The sequence below is a fragment of the Macaca fascicularis genome, chromosome 2, assembly GCF_037993035.2.
Source record: "Macaca fascicularis isolate 582-1 chromosome 2, T2T-MFA8v1.1".
Lineage (NCBI taxonomy): Eukaryota > Metazoa > Chordata > Mammalia > Primates > Cercopithecidae > Macaca > Macaca fascicularis.
In genome coordinates, this window is record NC_088376.1 from 78,980,287 (window position 1) to 78,999,088 (window position 18,802).

Here is an 18,802-nt window from a genome sequence, read left to right on the forward strand (position 1 = left end):
AATTGATTGATTTGCAAATGTTGAACCATTCTTGCATTCCTGGGATAAATCCCATTTGGCCATAATGAATGATCTTTTAAACATGTTGTTAAATGTTGATTGATAGTATTTTGTTGAGGATTTTTGCATCAATGTTCATGAGGGCTATCGACCTATAGTTTTCTTTTTTGATGTGTCTGTGTCTGGTTTTGGTATCAGGGTAATAATGGCTTTGTAGAATGAGTTTGGAAGTATTCCTTCCTCCCTTATTTAGTGGAATAGGATTGGTACTAGTTCTTCTTTTAATGTTTCGTAAAATTCAGCATCGAAGACCTTAGGTCCTAGGCTTTTCGTTGTTGAGAGGCTTTTTTCTATGGCTTCAGTCTCATTACTTGTTAGTGGTCTGTTCAGGTTTTGAAATTTTTTAGGGTTTAATCTTGGTAGTTTGCATACGTCTAGGAATTTATCTATTTCTTCCAGATTTGTCAAATTATTAACATATAGTGGCTCATAGTAGCCATTAATAATCATTTGAATGTCAGTGATGTCAGTAATAATATATCCTTTTTCATCTGTACTTTTATTTATTTTATTTGGGTTTTCTCTCTTTTTTTCTTAGTCTGGCTAAAGGTTTGTCAATTTTGTTTATCTTTTCCAAAACCAATTTTTTATTTCATTGATCTTTGTATTCTTTCTTCATATCGACTTCATTTGTTGCTGCTCTGATCTTTATTTTTTCTCCTACAGATTTGGGGTTTGGTTTGTTCTCGTTTTTTGAATTATTTAAGAGGCACCATTGGGTTGTTTATTTGAAGTTTTTTCTCTTTTTTGATGATAGCTATAAACGTCTCTTTTAGTACTCCTCTCACTGTATCCCACAGGTTTTGGTATGCCATGTTTCCATAATCATTTGTTTCAAGTAATTTTTCAATTTCCTTCTTAGTTTCTTTATTGACACACTGGTAATTCAGGAGAATATTGTTTAATTTCCATGTATTTGTAGTTTTCAAAATTACTCTTGTTATTGATTTCTAGTTTTAGTCCCTTGTGATCAGAGAAGATGCTTGATATTATTTAAATTTTTGGAATGTTTCAAGACTTGTTTCGTGACCTAACATATGGTCTATCTTTGAGAATGATTCATGTAGTCAGAAAAAGATTTTGTATTCTGCAGCAGTTGGATGAAATGTTCTATAAATATCTATTAGGCCCCTTTCTTCTATAGTGTAAAGTCTGATGTTTCTTTATTGATTTTCAGATCTTCTCAATGCTGAAAAACGGGTGTTGATGTCTCCAGCTATTGTTGTATTGTGGTCTATCTCTCCATTTAACTCTAATAAAATTTGCTTTATATATCTGGCTGCTCCCATCTTGGGTACACATATATTTACAATTGTTATATTCTCTTGCTGAACTAATTTATTTATCATTATATAATGATTTCTTTGTCCCTTATAGGTTTGGCCTGAAATCTATTTTGTCTGATATGAATATAGCAACTCCTGCTCTTCTTTGTATTCCATTGGCATGCAATATTATTTTTCCTTCCTTTATTTTCAGTCAATGTGTGTCTTTATAGGTAAAGTGTGTTTCTTGTAGGCAATAGATAATTGGGTCTTGTTTTTTTTTTATCCAATCACTCTACTAGGTCCTTTGATTGGACAGTTTAGTCCATTTACATTCAATGCTATTATTGATAAATAAGGACTTACTATTGTCATTGTGTTGTTTTCTTGTCTTGTGGTCTTCTCTTTCTTCTTTCGTTCCTTCCTGTCTTCCTTACAGTAAAGGTGACTGTCACTGGTCATATGATTTAGTTTCTTGTTTTGCATTTTTTTGTGTATTCATTGTATGATTTTTGGTTAGAGGTTACCATGAGGCTTGAAAATACTATCTTATAATCTATTATTTTAAACTGACAGCAACTTAACACTGTTCGCATAAACAAACCAACAAGCAAAAAGAAAACTAATAAAGACTCTATGCCTTAACTTCATCCTCCCACTTAACTTTCTGTTGTTTCTATTTATATCTTATTGTACTGCCTATGTCTTAAAAGTTATTATAGTTGTTTTTGATTAGTTCATCATTTAATCTTTCTATTTCAGATAAGAATAGTTTACACAGCACAGTTACAGGGTTATATTCTGTGGTTTTTTGGGTACTTACTATTACCACTGACTTTTGTACTGTTAGATGATTTCTTTTTTTTTTTTTTCTTTTTCTTTTCTTTTCTTTTTTTTTTTTTTTTTTTTTTAGATGGAGTCTCACTCTGTCGCCAGGCTGGAGTGCAGTAGCACCATCTCCGCTCACTGAAACCTCCACCTCCTGGGTTCAAGCAATTCTTCTGCCTCAGCCTCCCGAGTAGCTGGGACTACAGGTGCACACCACCATGCCCAGGTAATTTTTGTATTTTTAGTAGAGATGGGTTTTCACCATGTTGGCCAGGATGGTCTCCATCTTTTGACCTCGTGATCTGCCCATGTCGGCCTCCCAAAGTGCTCGGATTACAAGCGTGAGCAGCTGCTCCCGGCCAGATGATTTCTTATTGCTCATTAACATTCCTTTCTTTCAGATTGAAGAACTCCCCCTAGCACTTCTTGTAGGACAGGTCTGGTATTGATGAAATCCTTCAGCTTTTGTTTGTCTGGGAAGGTCTTTATTTCTTCTTCATGTTTGAAGGATATTTTTGCCAGATATGTTATTTTCCTTCAGAACTTTAAATATGTCATGCATTCTCTCCTGAAAATTTTGCTGCCAGACATATTGAAACTCCATTTTATGTTATTTGTTTCTTTTCTCTTGCTGCTCTTAGGATTATTTCTTTATCCTTGACCTTTGAGAGTTTGATTACTAAATGCCTCACATTAGTCTTCTTTGGGTTAAATCAGCTTGGTGTTCTATAACCTTCTTGTATTTGGACACTGATATGTTTTGCTAGGTTTAGGAAGTTCTCTGTTATTATCCCTTCAAATAAACTTTCTACCTTGTTTCTCTCTCAACCTCCTCTTTAAGTCCAATAACTCTTAGATTTGCCTTGTTGAGGCTATTTTCTAGATCTTGCAGGTGTGCTCCATTCATTTTTATTCTTTTTCCTTTTGCCTCCTCTGACTGCATTTCTAAATATCCTGTCTTCAAGCTCACTACCTTCTTCTGCTTGATTGATTCTGCTATTAAGAGACTGACACATTCTTCAGTTTGTCAATTCCATTTTTCGACTTTAGAATTTCTGCTTGATTTTTAAAATAATGTTAATCTCTTTGTTAAACTTATCTGATAGAATTCTGAATTCCTTCTCTGTATTATCTTGAATATCTTTGAGTTTCCTCAACACAGCAATTTTGAATTCTCCGTCTGAATGGTCACATATCTCTGTTTCTCCAGGATGTGTTATTATGCCTTATTTAGTTCATTTAGTGAGGTCATGTTTTCCTGGATGGTGTTGATGTTAGTAGCTGTTCTTTGGTGTCTGGGCATCAAAGAGTTAAGTATTTATTGTAGTCTTCACTGTCTTGGCTTATTTGTAGCTATCTGATATGGTTGGCTCTGTGTTTCTACCCAAATCTCATCTCAAATTGTAATCCCCATGTGCTGAGGGAAGGACCTAGTGTAGATGACTGGATCATGGGGGAGGTTCCCCCATGCTGTTGTCATGATAGAGAGTTGTCACAAGATCTGATGGTTTAAAAGTGTGCAGTGGTCTCCATCTCTCATTCTGCCTCTCCTGCTACCATGTAAGATGTGCCTTGCTTCCCCTTCACCTTCTTCCATGATTTTAGTTTCCTGAAGTCTCCCCAGCCATGGCAACTGTGAGCCAATGAAACCTCTTTTCTTTATAAGTTACCCAATCTCAGGTACTTCCTTGTAGCAATGTGAGAACAAACTAATACAGAAAATTGGCACTGAGATAGTGGGGTGCTGCTATAAAGATACCTGGAAGTGTGGAAGCAACATAGGAACTGGGTAACGGGCAAAGGTTGGAAAAGTTTGAAGGGCTCAGAAGAAGACAGGAAGATGTGGAAACATTTGGGACTTCTTAGAGACTTGTCAAATTGTTTTGACCAAAATGCTGATAGTGATATGGACAATGAAGTTCATGCTGAGGTGGTCTCAGATGGAGATGCAGACCTTATTGGGAACTGGAGCAAAGGTCACTCTTCCTATTCTTTACCAAAGAGACTTGTGGCATTTTGCCCCTGCTCTAGAGATGTGTAGAACTTTGAACTTCAGAGAGATGATTTAGAGTGTCTGGCAGAAGACATTTCAAAGCAGTAAAGCATTCAAGATATGACCTGGCTTTTTCTGAAAGCATACAGTTACATTCATTCCCAAAGAGATGGTCTGAAGTTGGAAATTATGTTTAAAGGGAAGCAGAGCATAAAAGTGTGGAAAATTCGCAACCTAATCATGTGGTAGAAAAGCAAAATCCATTTTTTAGGGAAAAATCAAGCTGGCTGCAGAAATTTACATAAGTAACAAGGAGCCAAATGTTAATAGCCAAGACAATGGGGAAAATGTCTTCAGGACATTTCAGAGATCTTCGTCACAGGCCCAAAGTCCTAGGAGGGAAAAATGGTTTCATGGACCTGGCCCAGGGTCCTGCTGCCTCTGTGCAGCCTCAAGGAATGGTACCCTGCATCCCAGCTGCTCTAGCTCTAGCCTTGGCTAAAAGGGGCCAAGGTACAGCTAGGGCTGTGACTTCAAAGGGTGCAAGCTCCAAGCATTGGCAGCTTCCACATGGTGTTGAGCCTGTGGGCATACAGAAGACAAGAATTGAGCTTTGGGAGCCTCTGCATAGATTTCAGAGGATGAACAAAAATGCCTGGATGTCCAGGCAAAAGTTGGGTGCAGGGAGCCCTCATAAAAAACCTCCACTAAGGCAGTTCAGAGGAGAAGTGTGGGGTTGGAGCTCCCACAGACAGTCCCTCTGGGGCACTGACTAGTAGAGCTGTGAGAAGAGGGTCACCATCCTCTAGACCCCAGAAGGGTGAATGTACCCTTTCAGGTGCGTCATGAACCTGAAAAAGCCACACACACTCAACACCAGCTTGTAAAACAGCCACAAGGACTGTACCCTGCAGAGCCACAGGAGCAAATCTGCCCAAGGTCAGGGAGCCCACCCCTTGCCTTAGCATGTCCTGTATGTGAGACATGGAGTAAAAGGAAATTTTGGAACTTTAAGGTTCAGTGACTGTCTTGTTGGGTTTTGGACTTGCATGGGGCCTGTAGCCCCTTTGTTGTGGCCCACTTCTCCCTGTTAGAATGGTAACATTTACTCAATGCCTGTATCCCCATTGTATCTTGGAAGTTGCTAAATTGCTTTAGCTTTTGCAGGTTCATAGGCAGAAAGGACTTGCCTTGTCTCAGATAAGACTTTGGACTTAGGCTTTTGGGTTAATATTGGAATGAGTTAAGACTTTGGGGGACCATTGGAAAGGCATGATTGTGTTTTGAAATGTGAGAAGGTTGGGCTGGGGACAGTGGCTGCCAGCACTTTGGGAGGTGAGGTGGGCAGATCACAAGGTCAGGAGATCGAGACCATCTTGGCTAACATGGTGAACCCCGTCTTTACTAAAAATACAAAAAATTAGCTGGGCATGGTGGCAGGTGCCTGTAGTCCCAGATACTCTGCAGACTGAGGTAGGAGAATTTCTTGAACCTGGGAGGCAGAGTTTGCAGTGAGTCAAGATCACACCACTGCACTCCTGCCTGGTGACAGAGCAAGACTCCATCACCCCCACCGAAAAAAAAAAGAAAAGAAAAGAAAAAAGAAATGTGAGGAGGACATAAGGTTTGGGAAGAGCCAGGGTGGAATGATGTGATTTGGCTCTGTGTCCCCACCCAAATCTCATCTCAAATTGTAATCCCCATGTGTCAAAGTAGGGAGGTGATTGGATCATTGGGGTAGTTTCCTCATGCTGTTCTCATGATGTAAGTGAGTTCTCATGAGATCTTATTGTTTAAAAGTGCATGGTGGTTCCCCCACCCCACTCTTTTTCTCCTGCTGCCATGGAAGATGTGGCTTGCTTCCCCTTCACCTTCCACCATGATCGTAAGCTTCCTGAGGGCTCCCCAGCCATGTGGAAACATGAATCAATTAAACTTCTTTTCTTTATAAATTACCCGGTCTCAGGTAGTTCTTTGTAGCAGTGTGAAAATGGACTAATACACCATTCTTTTTTGAGAGGCTTTCCAGATATTGAAAGGACTTGAGTGTTGTGATATATCTGTATCTTCATTAGGGAGCACCCCAAGCCCAGTAATGCTATAGTTCTTGCAGACTCATAAAGGTCCAGTTTGGAATCTTGCATAAAATCCAGAAGTGTCCAGATTACTAGACAGGCTCTTGTTCTCTCACCTTACTTTCTACCAAACAAATAGAGTCTCTCTCTCTCTCTCTCTATTCTGAGCCACTTTGGGTTGAGGGTGGAGTGACACAGGCTTATATGGCCATCACCACTGAGACTATGCTGGGTCAGATATGAAGCCAGCACAGCACTGGGTCTTGCCAAAGACCTGCTATAACCACTACCTGGCTACCACCTATGTTTTCCCAAGGCTTTGGGGCTCTATGGCCAGCAGGTGGTTAAGCAGACAGCCTTGTGTCCTTCCCTTCAGGGCAGTTAGTTCCCTCAGGTTCCAGGCAGGTCCAGAGATGCTGTCCAGGAACCAGGGCTATAGTCAAAAACCTAAGAAATCTACTTGGTGTTCTATTTTACTATGGCTGAACTGGCACTCAAACCACAAAATTAAGTTCTTCCCACTCTTCCCTCCCATTTTCACAGGCAGAGGAGCCTCACTTCATGACCATCACCACCACTGTCCCATGGGGAGAACTGCTACACTACTGCCATTGTTCACTTAAGGCTTAAGGGCTCTTCAGTCAGCTTGTGGTGAAGTCTGCCAAGCCTGAGACTCACCCTTCAGGGCAGTGGGCTCCGCTATGGCTCAGGGTCGTCCAAGGGACGACGCTAGAATCATGGACCTCCTTGGTGCTCTATCTCGCTATGATTGATCTGGTACCTAAGGTGCTAGACAATAATCACCTTTACTTCTGCTTTTCTCAAATAGAAATGGCTCACTGTAGCCACCACAGATAGTAATATTCCATGTCTTACCTGAAGTCAACACATCTCAGTCTCATCCAAGTTCCATGGTGTACTATCTGGGTATCCCTGTTGTGGTTATTTAGAGCTCAAGGACTCTTTAGTTAACAAGTGATGGGTCCTTCCAGGACTAGGTCCTTTCCTTACGGTAGCGGGTTCCCTTCTGGCCCAGGATATGTCTAGAAATGTTATCTGGGAGCTAGGGCCTGGAAGGGGGCACCTCAAAATTCTAACCAGGGACCTATCTTATTGTGGCTGTGCTGGTGTCTAAGTTGCAAGACAAAAGTCCTCTTTATGAATTACTTTCCTCTCCTCAAGTGGAAGGAAGGGGTCTCTTTTGAAGCTGTGAATTGTGCTGCCCGGGGTTGGGGGAGCGGTGGTACAAGCACTCCTTTAGCTGCCCTGGCTGGTATCTCAGTAAGTCATGTCCCCCCACCCTTCCCCCAAGTCTACTGACTTTTAGCCCTTCTCAGGCACTACAACTCACCTAGGAGTTGCAGTCCTTGTGGTCCATGTCACACAGACACTGTGGTGGGAAAAGGGAAGGGGTGGCATTGGTAATTTGAGACTGTATTTCCTAACCTCTTCAGTGATTCTTTGTTAAAACCAGGCACTGTGAGTGCTCACCTGACTTTTTTGGTTCTTATGAAGGTGTTTTTGTGTATGTGGAGATAGTTGTTAAATTCTAAGGGGGGTACCTTTGGTGGGGCTTTCTATTCCATAATCTTGCTCCATCCCTATTTTACATTTTCAATATTGATGCGTCTTAAGAAAGCAAACTAACAATATCAGTACAGCATGATACATGCTGTAATGAGAGACACACAAATGCAACAGGAGCACACAGAAAGAAACACCTATGTCTGCGTAAGAGACTTCAAAAAGTCTAAAATGTGGAGGATACATAGGCGTCTGCCAATTAATAGAAGACAGGGAATTGAAGGCAGAAGGAAGAGCACGTTGCAAAGCCATGAAACTGCATGGTGAGAAAAGATAATAATTTGATATGACTGGAGCATCAAATGAATTTGAAAGAGAAAAGTGGGAAGTGAAGTGGGACTAGTAGATGGGGAAGCTTTGTATAAAAGTTTAAGAATTTTGGAGTTCATATTTACATAGAGGGCAGAGATGAAAGACTGAAAAATTGTTCTGCAAGCTTCTTGCAAATTAGCAGAATGGAGGGCAGATTAGAGTCAGATCAGTCCAAAAATAAAGAAATATGTTAGAAAACCTTTGCAGTATTTTGGGAAAAAGAAGATAAGATTTTGCATTATAGCAGTAGCAGCTGAGATGGAGAGGTGAAACTGATCAACATATTTTGATGATAAAATCAACAGGAATTGGCAGTTGATTGTTGAAGTTCAAGAAAAAGTTTACATGCTAGGTAATACAGTAAAATAAGTAAGTTTGGTAGAATTTATGGTGGTTAATTTTGGTAGAATTTTTGGTAGAATTTATGGGGTGTGGCTAAGGAGTGGAAGATGAATTTCTATGTAATTTATGTTTGCATATATTTTCGAATACACCAAAAACTTATATTCACTCAAAGAGTCTCAAAGACTATCATCAATCACTTTATATGCACCCTCCTCTTCATAACCAACTATCTTGAAATCTATCATGTTAAATGGATCTTTAAGTTGGGCATTAAATAAGATTGAAATTTTACCAAGGAACAAAAGTCAAGACTCAGAGAAGGAGAAATTTGCCTAAGTGGATATAAGTGATAAATAGTGTTGTCAGGATTCAACCTGGACTCTATGACTCCAGTGCCATATTTTTTCCACCATATTTAAAATATCCCATCAATATCATAAAACAGAGATGAACTGATATATTTAATTAAAAGGTTCTTAATGTGTTTGATATTCTTCAGATTAACTTCAATTTCTAATTAACTGAGTCTCTTCAATACCAAAGCAATAATATCTAATTGACTATGCCTGGCCACTATCTTATCAAAGCAACATTTCATTTTCTGTTTTTTCTATTGAATTTGTGAGAACATTGGAAGCTGTCAAGGTGTGACATATTGAGAGTCCAATAAAGATTAAATCCCTGAGTATGTGATTTGAAAAAATTTAATGAAATACTTTGCCCAGTTGTCTAGGACTACTGTTAAGTAACCATCAACCAACACCTTTTCCAAATATAGATTTCCAAAAACGTAAGTAGCTAGCCAGTCTATTTTAAAAACTGACACAATCTCTCAGAGAAATTCAGATCCCAGAGTTGATTTGGGTAGGAACCAGGGAAGCAAAACTAAATTAATTAAAAGAACAATGTTACTTACTTTATCCTGGGAGAAGCTGAAAAGTTGTTTTCTTTCCACAAAGAATTGGATGGCTATTACACTGGCTGAGTGGCCCCAAAGGACACCCACTGGTTTAGAGACAACATAGGGATTCCAAAGGCAAACTTTATTGTTAATGCCAGCAGTTGCTAATCAGAATTAGAAAGAAAAAAAAGTTTAGTAGCATAAATAGCCCACAGCATTTTCTTTGTGAAATGAGTTTACCGTATAACTGTAGCTTGATAAATGTCAACTGTAGATTGACTAATGCACCCTGTTTTGCCGTTGTCTAACTAGACCAGGCTAATAGGGCATGAGTTCTGTCAATAGAAATAGTTGAAATGGAGGGAGTAGGGAAGAAAAAATTCATGAAGGGGAAAAGGCTACGTATGAGGTGAAAGAAAACATATAGTCCCATTTAGAAACCAACCAACAGCTCAACCAGGAAGGGACAGAATCCTTCTTTCTAATCCTGATATTTCCCCTCTCCAGCCAGCTTCACCTAGAAATGTAGGCAGTGTTAAAGTTATCCCAAGTGTAAGAAAGAAAGAAAACAATGTTGAAAGTTCACAAATTAATTAAAAAGTATAAAAAGACAAATTATCAAATAATCAAGTACAGTCATGCATTTCATAACATTTCAGTCAATAGCATACAGCATATACGAATATGGTCCCATGAGACTATAATATGGTATTTTTACTGTACCTTTTATATGTTTAGATACATAAATACCATTGTGTTACAATTGTCTACAGTGTTTAGTAAGTCACATGATATAGAAGTTTGTAGCCTAGGAGCAATAGGCTATAGCATATAGCTTAGCTGTGTAGTAGGCTACACCATCTCTTTGTGTAAGTACACTCTGTGATGTTCACACAATGGAAAATCACCTAATGATGCCTTTCTATCCCCATCATTAAGCAATGCACGACTGTATGTGCAAGCAAACAAGCAGCACAAATATACTTTTGACCTGCTTTATTAATGGAATAAGATATTTTTGAACATCAATCAGTTATATTTAGGGAGCTCTTCAAGAGCAGGAAATGTATCTATTCAATACAACACAATACTCTTTGTTGCTTCCTAGTTTAGGGCCAGTTGTGGAGCTGAACTTAATCATCCTTATTTTTTCCAGCACCATAGCAGGTACAAAGTAATTATTATTCTACAGAGATTGAAATGATTAACCAATCAATGTATTAAATAGTTGCTATTTGAGTCCTTGCCAAAATGAGTCACCAACTCCTCTATCCTTCTCTAATAAATCTACAGTACTCCTTGAAGATTTGATGTTGGCATATTCATGAATTCATATTCAAGGTATCTGTTACTGTGATTGTCAGGTATTATTTTGGGAATTTTATGGACACAGCTCCTTAGCTAATATTAATACTCTTTGTATGAATGACAACTATTGAATGTGAGTTAATATGACCCATTCTGTAGACCATGTGCATGCTCTGTAACTACCCTATTAATTTTTCAATAATACATCTATACTTCATTTTTATGTTTGAACTAATATCAATATGTATATCAAATTATCAGCTTTCAGAATATCTAAATTTTTAATTTAAATAGTTAATGCCTGAGAAACTTTATATTTCCTCAGCTAAAATATACTTCTTTTTTACATCGAAAGAACTCCCCTCTAGTAAACAAACCTAGGATAATCTGAACATTTTCAAAAATCATTAGAGATTGTATTCTGAAAGGTAATTGAAAAACAGTCTATATTTTGCAGTTCCCTTGTGTATGGATGTGTGTGTGTGTGTGTGTGTGTGTGTGTGTGTGTGTGTGTGTGTGCATGCGCTGGTAGTGGTAGCTGTAGTAGTAGCAATGAAAAAATGCATTTGTTTGGGTGGAGCATTTGGTGGTGTTAGGAAGATGGCAGAATGGCAGATGCTGCACAAACTGTCTTCCTTCTCTGTATCATTTTACACCCTTCACCAATTGTAATAAAAAAGACTCATTAAAGCATTGGGCACTTTCTCATATTTTTACCCCAATGTAGTTCATATACACTGCCCGTCATAATGCATCATTATCAGACATTCTCAGGCAATAAAATGTGAGCTGCTCAAGATGGTCTCTCTAGCAATAAAACAACAAGGTGGAGAAGGCTCCATGCATACAAATGCACCCCAGACTATTTATGAGGCCCTCATAGTTATCAAGATTTATTTTACCTACCAATTAAATTGAGCCGAGAGTGATAATCAAAAGCATGAATGCCCTGGGCAATGTTGAAGGATGTCATATGAAGATGCTTTTTTGATTTCTCTCTCCAAGCTAGCACCACACTCTTTGTATTGCTGGTTGTACTGGAAATGATAGCATCTAAAGATGCATTGTAAGTAACTAATAAAAAATTAAAAAGAGAAAAACAATCTTTAGTTGATTCTTCACAAGATATTAGTAAAATGGAGCTGTTTTAACATGTAAAGTTAAAAATTAAACTCAAACTATGATGATACAAACTGACACTTAAAAAACACCTCACAAACCCCTTCTCCCACCTCCCACAAAACAATTCCATTGAGAAGTTACAGGAAATTCTACATTCTGACTTTGCCCCCAATCTAGAGATATCTTGAAGTTTTAAAAATTGGAACACAGGGCACGAAACAATGTTAATCACAATAACCATATGGGGTTCTGAAGCTGTAAGATGAGTAATTGGCCAAATTCCTATGTTCCTCCTCCTGGGTCTGGGACAAGCAGGAGCTTATCAACCATCTGCTGCTCCCCAAAGGTCCAGCTCATGCCTAAACAGTGGTTTATTTAAATTTTGACTGATCTAAACTGTTGGAGAGTGAAATGGCCAGGACTCAACTCCTTGCCAAGATTCACAAACAAAGCTACAGGCTCAGGTCAAAGTGGCTCTTCTGCATTCCTGATGAGCCAGTGCCAGACATTGTGGAGCAAATTCACACTTTCCAAGCAAGGATAAAGATCCTACTACCTTTTGTTAGGAGAACCTTGCCATTACTCTCACACCTACAGGCTCCAGAAGGCCAATGAACAGCCATAGCTGCTCTTTGATCAACTTGAAACCACCATGCCCTCTGTGGTTAGGCAGAAGTTCTCTTTGGCATTGTGCTCAATTATTTGTGTCCCACAGTTGGAGGATTTCTGATTTGACCTCAAGATCAAATTCCTGCCCCACACAAAGAGGAATGCTGTTGCTTTATAAAGCTTAAGGGAAGTTTTTTTTAGTAGAATGGCTCAGAAATATTTGTGATCAATTTATTACATAGAATCAGGGGTAACGTATTCTGGGGAGTCAATTCTCAATGGATTGCTAGCATTTCTGCACTTCTTGTGAAGCTAAGAACTCACTGCCCTTTGTTCTGGATTATCTTTTCAAAGAGTTTTTATTTGCATAGCAAACGGCCATAGAATGTAAAGATAGCATCTCCCTTTGCCCAGAATAATAAAGATAATGTCTTCCTCTGGAGCAAAAGTTAGGCATGCCTTCTGTCCAACATAAAAGATTCAGATTCCTTAGGTTTGGGGTTCCTTTACTGTAATGGAATACAGTGCCTGTGCAGGGATTTGTCTGGGCCCATCTGCATTGCCTCTGTGGACTTGATGGCCAGGGGAACTGAAATAAATGTGATGATATTTATGCTGTTGCTCTCCTGAGAATAATAGTCTTTTTTCCTCTCTGACATGGAAGTCTTATGTCCTCTGTCATTGTAAGATTTTTAACGTTTCTCTCTCCAAGTAAGCATCACAATATTTGTATTGCTCATTATGCTGGAAATGGTAAGCAAACTTGTTAATAGGTAACTAGAAAATAACATAAAAGTTTAGACCCTTCACAGTTCTTAATGGGCACTGCTATGGTCTGAATGCTTGTATTTCTGGCCTTCTCCCCACCCCCCAACCACCTAATTCATATGTTGAAACCTTCACCCACAAGATGATGATACAAGGAGGTGGAAATTTTGAAAGGTAATTAGGTCAGGAGAGTAGAACATTCAAGAATGGGACGAATGCCCTTATGAAGGAGGTCCAAGGAAGCTTGTCTGCCCCTTCCGCTATGTGAGGGCACAGGTGGAAGGCACTGTCTAGGAAGCAGAAAGTAGGTCCCCACCAGACAGCAAATCTGACGGTGCCTTAATCTTTGACTCCCAGCCTCCAGAACTATGAGAATAAATTTCTGCTTCATAAAAAGAGCATCCCTTATTAAAGAGTTAAAAACAGTATCCAGTTTTACTATTTTGGTATGATAACTTAATTTGCTGTGAGTGTGTGTGTGTGTGTGTGTGTGTGTAAACATATACATATAGAGTATATATACACACATATATTTGTAATATGTGTATGTGTGTGTATATATATGTACACACACACAGGTATTTATACATTTCCAATTACTAAAGGCAAGAAAGTTCTGAGAAGCAGGAAAATAGCTCAATGCATTCCTTTTCCTCTTACATATTCAGTTGGGCTGTCTCTAAATGTAACTAGATTTATTCATTCAAGAGCTCATATTGATATGTAAACAGTTTGATTTAGAAAATTTCATAGCTATCTCCCTAGGAAATAAATGGCTTAACACAACCAATTTATAACTAAATTAATGAAGTTGAGACTATTCAATGTGTCATTTACAGATATCGTCTCTCAAAACATGGCATTCAATCCTCAAAGATGTATTGGGCATCTACAATGTGTTCTGTGCTATGATAAAGATAACAAGGAAAGAAATAGACTAGACGCAGCCTGGACTTCAATTATATGGCCCCAAACTTGGAAGAAAAAACATGTAAATCAAACAATTAGAGACAATTTTAGCACATCATAAAGTGATAAATTGAACGATACAAAATGTATAACAGAATTTCAAAGAAGAAAGAAATCAGTGTGCCTTTCAGCGTTTAAGAGACATTTGGTGAATGTTGACAAAAAGCATTTCAATAGATGAGAGGCCATTACAAATCACCTGTGTGGGAAACAAAAGGTAAACTCCAGAATTGAGAGTTGAAAAAGAGCTAATCTACTTCTATATCTCATAGGTAAAGAAATAGAGATTCATCCACACAGTTTCAATGATTTGCCAAAGTCAGCAAGTAATTGTCAAACTCAGGTCTGAAGTTCTGAGATTAACTCTTAAGTTTGGTGTTATGACATGCAATATTATAAATCGAAGCTTAGGACACTAGTATTTGGCAGAGCCAGAGTACAAATTCAGAATACAGGGCCTGATCTCTTGACTACGGGAACGCGGCTTCTCAAATTTCAACATGCACACAACTCACCATGTGAAAATGCAGATTCTCATTCAATGTAAACCTGAGACTCTGCATTTCTCATATCCCCAGGTGTTGCTCCTGATGCTCTCTGAGAACCACACAAAGTAGCAAAGCACTAGAATGCAAGTGTTGCCATTATTTTATACTCTAGAGAGTATATGAATCCATAGTTCTTAAAATTTGGGAGGTCGAACATCCCTTTGGGAATCTTATGAAAACTGTAGACCCTCTCCATCAGAAAGGTTACATGCACACAAAATTTTATATAAAATATCATGATCTTGAGAACCTCCTCACTATACTCATAAAGCCCAACCATAATAGTTCTGAGGAACTTAGGTGATAAACCTCCAGCCACAGGTAATTTTGGAGTGAGAAATTATTCTTCACCTGCTTCCTCAAGTGGTTCTTAAAATTTCTATTACTAATGATGTACGTCCTTTGTGTTAGTCAATACCCACTTTAGGCTCCTCTTTTAAGCTTCCACTTCTTTAATGTAAATGAGTGTAACTGGCCCTTGATACTGGCATACTGCTAGTAGCAGATTATTTCTAAGAGGAAAATAAAGAGAGAATGGGATACAAAGGAGACATTCAGAAAGGGGACCAGAGTAGAGCTGGCTTACAGAGCTGGCTCACAGAATAATTCACTGGGAAGGGTGTCATGAAACACAAAAGTGCTGCCAAAGGCCAAAATGGTCTGTTTCTCCCCTCTGCGTAGAATTTACCTGGATAGTGTTATAAAGGTAGAGAGGACAGTGACCCCTTTCCTCCTCATGATAAATGTCATGGCCAATACCCCTATAACCAAAGACAGGTTAACAAGAGAAAAGCACAAAAAATTCATTTGATCATAGATCTACATGACACAGGAACCTTCAGAATGAAGACCCAAAGATATACAAGACACTGTCCATTTTTATACTTAGGTTCTATGACACAGGGAGAGCCATGTAGAAATGTGACTGGGAAAAAGGAATATGCATTAATGGAAATAGACTGGGTGGAAAACCCAGCAAGTTTTGTCTGTTCAGATTCTTCTTGACTTCTCTATACGGCATTCCTTTCTCCTGGGTATGGGGTAGGACCACTCTAGAATGAGGGATGTCATTCCATTTCTTTATGGTCAGGTGTTACACTAAAAGTAGGGGAATGTTAGAATAATATTTTTAGACTTTACGGCTACCTTTGGGGAAAAGGAGTTCTAGCTTCTATGACCTGGCTCAGGAAAGAATGAGCAGGAGAGACAGACGGGCAGGAGAAGGTCAGAGAAAGACTTTGCTCTGGAGGCTGCTTCTGAGGTTTTCATTTTTGGGTATCATTTTCAGAGCCCCAACAGTACGTTTATTGCTTATCCCCCATATGGAATTTCTCTTTGACCTATGACTACTTTAAATAATTATTGGATTATTTTTGGAATCGCTCCCATGTACAAGTACCACTCTGGGTGCTCCCACCCTATAATAATCTTTAGTGGGTAAATTATTCCAAGTTTCCTAATGAGAAGATAGCAATCTGAAAGCCAACTTGCTCAAGGGCACAAAGCTAATTGGAGGTGGAGAAGAGATTGAACCCAGTCCTGTTTGGCTGTCAACTCTCCTTTCCTGTGCTATTGCCTCCATCTTTTGTACTAAGCCTCACTGCGCTGTGTATCACAGGTCCAGACCTGGGGTTCTTCTTATTACCAACTACCTTTCTGTTCCCATACCCTCAATACCAGACCAAGCTCCTAATTTGTCTTGAGTCTTCCCTTCCCTGATCACTTCACTCTGATCCCCAAGGGAACAGTATTTCTATGTCCTCCTTGGTCTCTCTCATCGTTTTCCTTCCTTTCTTCTTAATAAAAGGAAGGAAGAAAGGAAAAAAGGGAGGGAGGGAGGAAAAAAGAGAGGGAGGGAGGAAAAAAGGGAGGGAGAGAGGAAGAGAAAGAAAGGCAAGGATCTGGGAAGTAATTCATTTCTATAAAGGAGAATCCTTTAAGTTTTATTGGAGAGCAATTAATTTCAGGGACATAAAGTCCCATGATTACCTGCTGCACTACTACTACTACTGTACTAGAAGTTCCAATAGTATAAAATCTGATGGCAATGATTCTCATTCAGGAAGCAGCCTCACTGAAAATATTCTCTTTGTTTACAAAAAAGGCTTATTATAACCTGACACTCAGTCAAACAATATTATAAGACCTAAACTATACAACATAATACTACAATTATATCTTCAAGTGCATGGAAATCCCATAATATAATTACAATACAATCATAATAAAATATTCCTACCCAGAAAATTACTTCGTCATGTGTTTCCCCATTTCATCCAACTATCATCTTTAGTTTTCAGGTTATAAAGAAATACATAGAAGGAAGTGTATGCTGCTCTGGCATCCGAAGTATTGCTTTATGATTTAAATCTCCAGGTTACAAAACGACATTTATGGGCCTGAAGTGTTACATATTGGAGGCTCAACAATTCACACTTAATGTCTAAACCAAGATACAACTTGTTTCTGATTAAATTGTAGAATGCCAGAGTTCTTGAGAATGCCTGAGTAAAAGGTGAGAGAAAAGCCATTTCCTTAAAATCAAATTGTCTGATAAATAAAAATGTTTTTCTCATTTCTTGAATTGAGGTAAGGAAATGATAGGTTATGATGGAAAAGTTTTAAAAACATCAAGCTAAGGAATAGGATAAGCTGGTAAAATAAATGATTTATTGTTCATATTCTCAGTAAGTTTTGGAATTGGTAGAGGAAAATATTTTAAAATTACTTTTATATAACATCATAGAGAAAAAAACAACTTGATTATATTTGTCCGTTAAGATGCTGACTTTCAACTCTTTAATTCTCTTGCCACACAGTCATAAAAAAAGATATTAAGGAACCCTGCCATTGATCTGTGTCCTCATGTGTGCTGTCAAAATGACCCTCTGTAACAGCAATTAGTTAATGTGGGAAAGTGATTTGAAAATGAAAGGTGATACCTAAAAACTAAGTAAGTAATGCTTAGTAAGTAAGTAACGCTATTAAGTGCACTTAGAGTAAGATAAAATATGGCACTCTATAACGTTTGCCAACTGACAGACATTGTGGCAGGGTAGGAAAGAAGACTCCACCAATTCTCCCCTCTACCCAGGCAAGGACAACAAGTTAACAATCTACACAGAAAAAACATTTTTATACAAAACAAAAATTAGGTGAGCCCTCATTGTACCTGGTTTTCACTTCATATCATTGAAAGAAGCACTGAAGAGATAGAAAAAAAAAAAAAAAAAAAAAAAAAACAGTCCTGAATCACTAATGCCACCCTTCCCCACCCCTAGCAGCACTGTGTGGTGCTGAGAGCTTCTCTGGGAACTGGGGGAGAAAGAGCACAGCAATTGTGTGGCATTGAACTCTGTGCGTCCTGGTAGAGCAGAAAGGAAACCTGGACCAAACTCAACTGATGCCCACCCACAGAGGGAACCTTAGCAGAGGGGAATCACCCAGCCCAGGGGTCTGACCTTGAGCACCAGTAAACCTCACCACTGAGGGCTACAGAACACTTTGTCTCCAAATAAACTTGAAATGCCATAAAGTTCTAGGCTATGAAGACTGCAACTCATAAGTGAGTCCTTGTGAGGAACTAGGCCCAGAAACAATGGACTGAGGGGGCACGACATACTGAGACACCAGCTGGGGCGGCCAAGGGAGGGCTGGCATCACCCTCTCTTAACCCTAGGCTGCAGAGCTCACAGCTCCAAAACAGGTGCCTTCCTTTCACTTGAGGAGCGGAGAGGGAAGAGTGGGGAGGGCTTTGCCTTGCATCTAGGATATCAGCTCAGCCATAGCAGGAGAGGGCATTGGTTAGAGTTGTAAGGCCCCCAACCCAGGCCCTCATTCCTGGATGACACTTCTACACAACCTGGGCCAGAAGGGAACCCACTACCTTGAAGGAAAGGAGCCATTCCTGGCAGCATTCATCACCTGCTAACTGAAGAGCCCTCGTCCCCTGATGCAATATTCAGGTATTACATCGAGGGCTTTGGATGAGCCTCTGAGACTTGCTGGCTTCAGGTGAGACTCGGCATATTACTAGCTGTGGAGGCTATGGGGAAAAATTCCTCCTGCTTGAGAAAAGCAGAGGGAAAAGTAAAGGGGACTTTGTCTTGCACCTT

General features: G+C 39.1%; 1 protein-coding gene across 1 annotated transcript in view; it reads right to left on the minus strand.

Annotated features, from left to right (window-relative positions):
- The window catches only part of WDR49 (WD repeat domain 49), a 187,867-nt gene that overhangs the window by 119,763 nt on the left and 49,302 nt on the right, over nt 1-18,802 (minus strand). The window contains 2 exon segments of the mRNA XM_045386671.2: nt 9,379-9,527; nt 11,578-11,745. Coding sequence (XP_045242606.2) covers nt 9,379-9,527; nt 11,578-11,745 — 317 coding nt within the window.